At 48.6% G+C, this 10574-nt stretch overlaps 1 protein-coding gene across 6 annotated transcripts in view; it reads left to right on the plus strand.

Annotated features, from left to right (window-relative positions):
- Window positions 1-4910, plus strand: part of INPP5B (inositol polyphosphate-5-phosphatase B) — a 40371-nt gene extending 35461 nt beyond the window's left edge. For all 6 annotated transcript variants that reach the window (XM_034753932.1, XM_034753931.1, XM_034753933.1 and 3 more), the window contains 7 exons: window positions 393-555; window positions 732-967; window positions 1620-1733; window positions 2227-2311; window positions 3626-3753; window positions 4006-4117; window positions 4509-4910. In XM_034753932.1, the coding sequence (XP_034609823.1) occupies window positions 393-555; window positions 732-967; window positions 1620-1733; window positions 2227-2311; window positions 3626-3753; window positions 4006-4117; window positions 4509-4633 (963 nt within the window). In that variant the 3' untranslated portion in view covers window positions 4634-4910. The remainder of the gene's footprint in view (window positions 1-392; window positions 556-731; window positions 968-1619; window positions 1734-2226; window positions 2312-3625; window positions 3754-4005; window positions 4118-4508) is intronic.
- The last annotated feature ends 5664 nt before the right edge of the window (window positions 4911-10574 follow it).

The raw sequence follows: 10574 nt of genomic DNA on the forward strand, positions 1-10574 counted from the left end.
CCCGAACTAGTGAGACCTCTGGAGAAGGTCACTGCGTGAATGTCTCTGCTTGGAGTGCTGGATACCAGAAAATCTATGCAAATGGAGCATTTAGGGTCCCCTGTGTAGCTCTAGCTTCAGTGGAGTTACACCAGCAATGAATTTGTCCCACAAGGCTGATTGGCACAGATGACCTGGGTTCCTAGGAAACATACAGCCTGAGCAGGTCACAGTTAATGTCAGGAGCTGGGTGTTTAATGTTCAGGCATGGCAGATATCTCATTAACTAATGATTAAGTAGCTGAGGCACATGGATGTTCTAGGGGAAGACCTTTCCCTTCTCTTTGAGGAAGTTGCTGGCAGTGGGCGATGATGGAGAAGCAAGAGATGACACTGGCAATATTTGTTCCTAGTTCTTCTTCAAGGATGTGAAGTACATGCAGCTGCAGGTGGAGACCTTTACTATCCGTAATGGACAAGTGCCTTGCCAATTTGAATTCATCAACAAACTGGATGAAGACCACTACTGCAAAGAGTGGCTGATTGCAAACCCCAGTAAGGGCTTCCTGTTACCAGGTGACTGACTCTTCCAGAAGATTCTGCTTCTAACTATTCATCCCATATTCATAAACCAGTATCTGGCTTGTTTCTGTTTGGAGTCTTTCATGGCCCCTGTATTAATCTGCCATTTGATAGGACTCCTTTGTTTCATGACGGTATTTACTGAGCATATGTTTATTTTCTTCCTGCAGATTCTGAAATGACTATCGAATTGGAACTGTTTGTTAATAAATCAACAGCTACACGTTTGAACTCTGGGGAAGAGAAACTCGAAGACATTCTGATTTTGCACCTTGACAGGGGGAAGGATTATTTCCTGTCTGTGATGGGAAATTACCTGCCCAGCTGCTTTGGGTCTCCAATCCAGACACTGTGTTACATGAGAGAACCTATCCGGGACATGTCAGCAGAGTCCATTCGAGAACTGGTAGGTTAATGAGGGAGCAGAAGATCTTTGGGAAGCTTGCCTTTCCAATCCCAGTAGAACCCTCACTCAGTGCCAGGCTATTAAACCTCAAGCTACTCCCTTGTCTCATAGTGTTAATAGGCATTCTCCCAATTTCCTTTTATTACTATTATGGGGTTTATCTCCAATAATCACGTTGACACCACCTGTTCCCTTAATCCCAGAAGGGGTTGGCTTGGTTGATGCAACTTCTGTTCTCTGATGCAGTGCACCTGGGCTCTTTGAACTAACTGAGTTCCATGCAGAATGTTAAAAAATGAGTTTCTATCTGCTCTGCCTGGTGTTAAATATCCCATGGCACTTTTCCTATGAGTAGAGATCTACCTCAGTGTCCGTGGGCTTCTCCTGACTGATGTGCATTTGGTGCCCATTCGTTATTTCATTTAGGTGGTGCCATATTGGAAATGTGTGTGTTTTGTGTGTGCATGTGTATGTATGTGAAGCAGTTTGCCATCCGTACAGGTGGGGGTACTGTGTGTGTGCTGTATTAGTCTATACTCAGACCAGTGGGTGAGGCTGCCCTACTCTGTAATGTTCCTTAACTCTGACACCCCTGTCTCTCACTCTCAGTGCTTTGCAGAGTTAAATAAGAGTCTGGCTTGGTCCTTTGCAGACCCTGCTGCCGCTACAGATGAGTGATGACATTTTTCGGGATGAGAAGCCCCTGGACATCCCCAAAGAGCTGTGGATGATGGTGGATCATCTGTACCGCAATGCTTCCCAGCAGGTAGGCAATGTCTGCATTTGAGAAACCACCCTCTGTTCTGCCAGACACTTAGCTGAGTTTTGAAGAACATCATGGAAATTAACAGCTTTTGTTGATGCTAGCAGCGTGGACATTAGCCAGAAGTGGGAAGAGTCCCTTCTCGCAAGTATAAGGAGATATAAAGGAGACTCGTGTGACAAGAGGCACGAGCCCCTTGAATGCACTGAGCGTGAAGGAGACTGGCTTTGTGTAAAGATCCAAGTAATGTATGTCAGCAGCTGTTTTCCTTTCCTTTGTTTCGTACTGCAATACAGTAACCTGGGCTAGAACAGTTGACAATGTGGTGCCTACTGATATGTACCAGTCTGGAGAGACTTTTGTGGCACCTTGTACACCTATTGTGGGGTCTCTGGGTAAAGTATGGGTCACACGTAGTTACAGTAAATAGCATTGTAACAGATTATTCTGTTTATTTCCCACTCTGTGACTAACACCTGCAATTTTTCTGTTGCAGGAAGACCTGTTTCAGCAGCCAGGCCTAAGATCTGAATTTGAGCAGATCCGAGACTGCTTGGATACGGCAATGCTCGATACGCTCCGTATCCTTTGGAACTAATGTTCAGTGAGGCTGATTTGTGTGTCCTGTGCTTGGAACCACTTTACATTGTCTTGTCCCTTGAACTCTGTTAACTGAGATGTGTTTCTTTAGCACTGATTGTATCAAGTCACGATGTGTCTGCCAGGTCTTTGCTAAATGGACCGATGGTCAGTGCAGGATGACCAAGCTTACTTGGGGCCACCCCAATACTGCAGTGAATTCCTTCAGGAATTAAGGCCCATCCCAAACCTTCCCACCTTGCTCAAAGTGCAAGACATGCTTCTTTGACCTTGTCGTCTCTAACGTAAACATATATCAATATGTGTATATATAAAATATAGATTATCCAAAACGCTCCACTGCACACGTCTTCCCCTGGGGAAAGGAGGAAAGAACAAACACATGACAGAAGTTAGTCATGTAGCTTAATATACTTCTGGAAGGTGTTCAGATCCTAGAGAGACTAGCGTGGTGTAAGAACATGTGTAGAATAGAATAGTGACTGGTACTGGGACCATTTATACCTGTCATTTGTTTGCTATGTGGAATCACTCAGGATAGTACAAACTCTACCAGTAGAGCTCTGAAAATCCATGGGTATCCGCTTTATAGCCATGGACCATTTTTGCAGATGATAGCATGGATGCAGATACAAATTTTGTATCCGCACAGGGCTCTGACACTAAGAGCCGGGCAGGCAGCTGTGAGGAACAGCAGCGCAGACCCTCCACCTGCCTTGGGAAGGAGACCGGGGGGTCAAGAACACAGGCCGGGGGCTGCTCGGGTTCCCCGCCCAAGACAGGTGGAGGGTCTGCCGTGGCTGCCACAGCTGCTCACCTGGCTCTTACCATGGTTGGGCTGTGGCTCTGAGCCGCCCCCCCGGCCAGAGCCGGAGAGCCGCGCTGGCAGCTGTGGGGAGCCTGGGTCCCTCCCCCTGCCCTGGGCAGGGGCCTGAGCAGCCCACGGCCTGTGTCCCTGACTCCCAGGCCTTCCATCCAGGGCAGGTGGAGGGTCCGTGACTTCACGCAGGCTCCCCCCAGCAGCCCATGTGGCTCTCCCCGACCAGGCTCTGGCTGGGGGGTGCTTTGGAGCCTGAGCCCAGCCACAGTAAGTAGAGCCCTGCAAATCCGTGGATATCCACAGATATCCGCGGATCGGATCGGATACACATTTTTGTATCTGCGCAGGGCTCTATCTACCAGCTATGAACACGTTTGGGAGTTGTGGTGAGACCTCACCAATGATTAAAGGTTCAGCAGAGATGCTAACAAACCAGATCACTTCACTACCTTTTCTTTAACCACCATCGGGTCAGTCGGCAGCAACCATTCAGTAGCTGAGGCCCTGCTGCTGTTCCTGGAAAGCCTGCCAGAGCCTGTTATCTGCTACAGCCTTTACAACAACTGCTTACATTGTGCCAACAATTACACATTGAGCAATCAGGTAATGCAGGCACTGATGCAGAGGGTTAACATAATGCCTTAAATGAACACGGAGTTTGAGTGTTCTGTGCCATGCAGATAACGGGCTCAAACCCCAACGAGCTTATAGTCTCATGGCTCTAGAAGGTACCTAGCACTGGGGCTCCTGGTTTTTATTATGTATCATTAAGGCTTATGTAATTGTATTGATGCTTTGAGCTTCTAACCATTCTCTTGGTGGTTTTTCACAGTAAAGTTCTTACTTTCTTTCCAGGTTGTCTCCATGCTGCCCCTCTGCCATAAAAATGTGTTTAACTATCTGATGGCGTTTTTACGGGAACTACTGAAAAATTCAGGGAAAAACCACTTGGATGTGAATATTCTCGGTAAGGTGAACAAAGTGACCAGTCTGCTCGGTGGGGACTTGTAGTAGTTCATATAACAAGCCATGTGTTTCTCTGAAATGACTGCATTAGTGGGCCTTTGCTGTCTGCTATTTCTGGTGCCTGGTATGTAACCTGGCAGGAATCAGACTTCGGCCAGAAAAGCAGTAAATAAGGCATTGTCACACCAAAAAACACCCTCTATTGGCATGAAGAACATTAGAAAGTGCTGTTGAAAAAAGGAAAAATTGTGATGGCCAACTTTGCATTACCCGCTCCTCCTCCTCCTCCCACCCATCCCCAATTGGAATCCAAGTGCTCCCCAGTTTTCTTTTGGGAGGAATTATCATTGACATCTGGCTATTGACTGGCTTGTATTGTGTCTTTCATGCAGCTAGTATATTTGGTGGCTTGTTGCTGCGACCTCCTCCCCACCATCCTACGCCTGATGTAACCGAGAAGAGGAAGGCTCGGCAGTTCATCGAGCAGTTCCTCTTGAGAGACGGCAACTCCCCATGAATTCTAGATGCAGCTAATCTGTTTTTTAGATGAAGCTATTAAGTTACTGTAAAAATACTTTTGTACCGAGCGTAGCACCTTCAGAACATTACAGTATTTTATTCAGAGTACAATCTATTGATATTAAACACAGATCAGACATGTAGAACCAGTTATCAATGTATTAAGTTGTAAAGAATATTGAATTTCTAAATAAGTTTTATAAGACACAGAGCACTGACATTTTATACTGTATTTTAATTATTTAACTTGTATTAAAACCTCAATTTTAAAGTTCCTTTTATTTAAAATAACAATAGTCATCTTAGTGCACTTACCCAGCCTGGCTTTCAGCCTGTTTCCCTGTTGGCTGGTTGGGGTGTTTGGTCTGTTCATTTTAATTAAATCCCATCCCTTTAAAAGTATGAAGCAGAGTGAGAAATGAGCCACAGAACAAGAATGCCCAGGTCTCTTGCTAACATTGCATAAACTGATCAGTAGACTGCAGGGAAGAGCCTTGCTTAGGGTTTGTTTAGTGCTCACGCAAACAGGTGAATGAGAAGAAATTGAACAATTCTATACCTGGATGAAGAGACTGTGAAAATACTATTATCCAGACCTAGGTAGATCAGCTCATTTGCTGAAGATGTTTGCTATTTGTTATGAGACCAGTGACTGACAGCCAGCATAATGTGAGATGGTTCAGTGCTAAGACTAATTTCATCTCAGTATTTTCATTGACCCAATACAGTACTGATGAATTGTTGTTTAGTTTTGCAAATTCCATTTTAAACATCTTCTTCCATCATATTGTCGAGCAGCAACTTTTTCTATCTTTACTTATATTTTGATGCTATAATCCTGTTAACAATAGCTACAATGAGTGTTTGTTCCACTTCCTCCTCTCTGGATAGAGCTGCAGCCTGTGGTCTGTCACTTGGCTTCCCGGTTTTGGGGGTTAAAGTGCTCTGTCTTACGTACTTCCCCTCCTAGATACCATTTCCTTTTCTCTCTTTTTAGTTTGAGAAATTCCTGATCTTTTACACCTGTGTCTCCAACAGTTAGGAGGAAAAACCTTCCCCCTCACCTGTCTAGTTCCACTAAACCAGTGGTTTTCAACCCATGGGCTGCTTGCAGCCCAATCAGCACACAGCTGCAGTCCATGTGACATCCTCAGGGCCTTACAGGTAGTATCTATATTGTGTGGATGTGGCCCACATAACACACAGAGAGCTGCATATGTAGCTCACAATGGTAAATAGGCTGAGAACCACTGCACTAAACCATAAGAGGCCAAATTCACCATTTAGCAATTTCAGTGGCGCTGTACCTGTTTATGCCAGTGGTGAATTTGGCCTAATATTTTAGTAAGATAGCATGTGGCTGCACAAAATATTCATTTGCACAACATATCAATTGTATTTTATTAGTTTTTTTAATGTATCATATTCCACCAAACCATTATCTTTAACCAGCAAATGGCAGGTTCCAACTTTCTAAGGAGCAATTATCGGTTTCAAAGTAATGACTAATTATATTTAAAAAAAAGTCAAATCATTGTGAAAAACTCACTTCCTTTTAGGAATTTTATAAGGGACTATCTCTCAACTGCTTCAGTCTTTAAGTACAAAACTTCCTGTTACTGTCAAGTCTATATATAGTAAATCAAAAGCCAAAAAATGATAGTAATACAACATTGCTACTCTTAAACTTCCAAAGAAAAAAGACTTACAGTTAAAAATTGTTGACTCCTTTAAGGACAGTTTCCTAGAGAGCTTTCTTTTATATCTACACTGATACACTCCTAATGCTTTCAAACTTGGAATAAAACTTTTTTTTTAAGGAAAATCTGATTGAAAAGGTTGAGTTACACAGGTGTAGGGAACAGGTAATAGACTACTTGGGCTCCTAACTGTTACATACAGTTACTGATTGTACTGTGAAGAGAGACTGACTTGGTTAAAAGGGATATAAGTAGAGGGGGGACAAGGTTGGTCTGAAAAATGCTCTACATAATCAAGCCAACACTGAAAAACATTCTTGTCTTACATTCTCAGGGTTACATTTCCCTGCTAAACTGTTGCATGCACATGGAGAAATCTGATGCAGAGGTGGTCAGCAGCTGGTGTAAAGTGGCAGTATGTTTTCTCTTGGCAGGGATAGTGATTATGCCTGGGATTTAGCATTAATCATCCACAGCCAGGAGTTTGAAACTGACCAACAGAGGAACATGATGGACTATGAACATTTTCTTGCTAATGTCTTTACTGCTTGGCTCGCTCATAGGCTTCCTTGCTTCACCAAGAGCAAAGATGCAGGAGGTGGGTGAGCTCAGAAGTTGCTGTGCTTCATATAGTTTCTCACCAGAAATACATCATGTCTTCATGTGACTAGCTGAGCTTGTGCTCACACTGTGCAGTATTGGGATGACGATGAACCCTATTACTCAAGCTGGTTTCAGTGCAGAGGGCGCCTTGGTCTTGGACAGGTCCATGCTGTATTCTCAGACAGCGATGGATTTATGTATAATGCCAATATTAGCACTCGAGGCAACGAGCAGCTACCACCCTGACACAGCTTCCCCTCCAGGCCCTCTGTTCAATAAATCGCTCAGCACCTAAAGGAAAGGTAGAAAGGTTAGAGCTGCCTAATGGCTCCTAGGGCAGCGGGGAGAAGAGAGGTTAAAATTAACCCTACAGTAAATTCCCTCCTCTCTGCTCTTTTGCTTTAGGAGCTGCTCAGGCCTAGTAGCAGGTGTGTATATGCCAGACAGGTGGGTCTGTGTATAGTTCACAACTGACTGGCTGCCCTTGGGAATTCTCTAATTTTAGTTTTAAGCAAGCCCATTCTAAGTACAAAATCACACTTAAAACAATCCCAGTTTTGCTTTAAGCCCTATCTGTAACCACTACATAGTGTACGGTGTAGTGTCAAGTCTGGAACCTCCCCACAGCCGGTTGGCAGCGGGAGCAGTGAGGCTAAGGCAGGCTCCCTGCCTACACCTCCTCCACACTGCTCCTGGAAGGGGCCAACGCGCCCCTGTGGCCCTGGGGTGGGAAGGACGGGAGGCACACTGCCCCTCTCTGCAAGCACCGCCCTCGCAGCTCTCCTGGCCAATGGGAGCTGCAGGGGTGGTGCTTGCAGGCAGGAGTAGTGTGCATGGAGGGAGACCCTTGCCCCCGGGGCTGCAGTGGTCGGTTTCTGGAGCGGTGTGGAGCCGGGGTAGCCTTAGCGGCAGCCACACCACTACCACTGGAGATCACGATCGACTGGGAGATCCTCTAGGATTGACCAGTTAGTGACCACTGCACTAGATGATCACAGTGGTCCCTTCTGACAAGGTCTATGAGTCTGTGAGAAAGCAGTCTCAATAGAGCTCTTTGATAGAATTCCTTGAAGATAAAATAAGAACCTGGTGAGTAGAGCCAAGAAGCACTAAGGTAACCTGAGAGGAAAGCTGGGTGGGGCAGTGGTCTGAAGCACCACGGAAGGTTGCCTAGGGCTTATTGCTGGGACCCATCCGGCTAATAGCTATGGCTTGAAAGAAAGAACATAAAACATGAGGCAAATGTTTATGGCTGACAAGTGACTGAAGGACGTGGCTTTCCCAAGGATCCACAGAGGCTGTGGTAATAGGCAAAACAGCAGAGGGTAGGGAGTGCCAGGACAAAGCTGGTGCCAGGCATCAGGAGTTAAAGCACAGTCCCCAGATGCAGGCTGTTGTACGTTGCCCTGGCTTTGGGCAGCACCGAAGTTTCAAATAAGTAGATGTTAATCAGGATCAGCCATAAAAGGTCAGCACGCCAGTCTCTGCAAGTGCAATAAGATTTCATTAACACCCTTTTGCCTTCCTCTGGAAGAGCTCAAGCCATGTCACGAGCATGAAAAAACTGCCCTTCCCGCCTCACCTTAGAAGGTGGGCATGTGTTACAGCCCATTTTTCTTCTTCCTTGGCAGGCAGTTATCCTCATCGTGCTACGTGTAAAGGCGGCTGACTCACCACCTCCCTCCTGGTTAGGGGTGCCAGGTGTCCGTTTTTTGACTGGAACGCCTGGTCCAAAAGGGACCTGCTGGCAGCTCAAGGTCGGCGCTGCCGATCGGGCCGTTAAAAGTCTGGTCGGTGGCGCAAGGGGGGTCTGGGGCTAATGCAGGCTCCCTGCCTGCCCTAGCTCCATGTGGCTCCCGGAAGCGGTTGCCAGGTCCCTGCAGCCCCTAGATGCATGGGTGGCCAGGGAGGGTCCACGTGCTGCCCCCCCGCCCCAGGGGCTGGTTCCGCATTTCCCATTGGCTGGGAACTGTGATCAATGGGAATTGCGGGGGCAGTGCCTGTGGGTGCACGGAGCTGCCCATGCGTCTAGGGGATGCAGGGACCTGGCGGCCGCTTCCTCAGAGCCATGGGATGCACCGCCGGGACCCCACACCCCGAACACTCTCCTGCACCCCAATCCCCTGCCCCAGGCTAGAGTCTCCTGCCACACCCGGAGCCCCTCATTTCTGGCCACACCTGGAGCCTGCAACCCCAGCCCAGAGCCCATACTCCGCCCGCCCCCTGGACCTAGCCCGGAGCCCTCTCCTGCATCCCAAACCCCTCATTCCCGGCCCCAACTCAGAGCCCCCTGCCCCAACCCAGTGAAAGTGAGTGAGGGTGGGGGAGAGCGAGTGACAGAGGGAGGGGGGATGGAGAGAGCGGGGGTGGGACCTCACAGAAGAGGCGGGGCAGGTGTGGGGCCTCGGGGAAGAGGCGGGACAGGGGTGTTCAGTTTGGTGTGATTAGAAAGTTGGCAACCCTACTCCTGGTAATGGAAATCTTCCATTACTTGCATCTGAAGAAGTGAGGTTCTTACCCACGAAAGCTTATGCTCCCAATACTTCTGTTAGTCTTAAAGGTGCCACAGGACCCTCTGTTGCTTTTTACAGATTCAGACTAACACGGCTACCCCTCTGATACCTACTCCTGGTGTTACTGTGATGCCTGAGCACTTACTGTCCCTGCTCTGCTGCCCACACACTCCTCTGAGGCAGTAGTGCAGTGGTTAAAACACAGAAGTGAGTTATTGCCCTAAGCTAAACACCAAAGTCCCTGAATGACAGAAGGGTAAATGTTACCCTCCATGCCCTGACTGTACTGACCCCAGCCCAGGACACACCTGGGCCCAATGCAGCCATGCTGACGGGAGTCCCCACATTAAAAATGGCCCCACCTTTCTGTTCCTGTGAGGAGTTGTGGCCCTGCTGCCCCGTTAATAGGCAGCAGGTTTAAAATACAAAAGGAAGTATGTCTTCACACAACGCACAGTCAGTCTGTGGAACTCTTTGCCAGAGGAGATTGTGAAGGCCAGCGCTATAACAGGGTTCGAAAAAGAACTAGACTCTAAGTTCGTGGAGGGCAGGCCCATCAATGGCTATTAGCCAGGCTGGGCAGGGACAGTGTCTCTGGTATCTGTTTGCCAGAAGCTGGGAGTGGGCGACAGGGGAGGAGTCACTTGACCAGTCCCTGCTCTGTTCAGCCCCTCTGGGGCCTGGCACTGGCCGCCAGGACGCTGGGCTGGATGGACCCTTGGCCCGCCCCTGTCTGTTCTATGGCCGGCCTGGCCTGGCCCGGCCCCCGTCTGTTCTATGGCCGGCCCGGCCCCCGCCTGTTCTATGGCCAGCCTGGCCTGGCCCGGCCCCCGCCTGTTCTATGGCCGGCCTGGCCTGGCCCGGCCCCGGTCTGTTCTATGGCCGGCCTGGCCTGGCCCGTCCCCGCCTGTTCTATGGCCGGCCTGGCCTGGCCCGGCCCCGTCTGTTCTATGGCCGGCCTGGCCTGGCCCCCGTCTGTTCTATGGCCGGCCTGGCCTGGCCCCCGTCTGTTCTATGGCCGGCCTGGCCTGGCCCGGCCCCCGTCTGTTCTATGGCCGGCCTGGCCTGGCCCGGCCCCCGTCTGTTCTATGGCCGGCCTGGCCTGGCCCGGCCCCCGTCTGTT

The sequence above is a fragment of the Trachemys scripta genome, chromosome 20, assembly GCF_013100865.1.
Source record: "Trachemys scripta elegans isolate TJP31775 chromosome 20, CAS_Tse_1.0, whole genome shotgun sequence".
Classification (NCBI taxonomy): Eukaryota; Metazoa; Chordata; order Testudines; family Emydidae; genus Trachemys; species Trachemys scripta.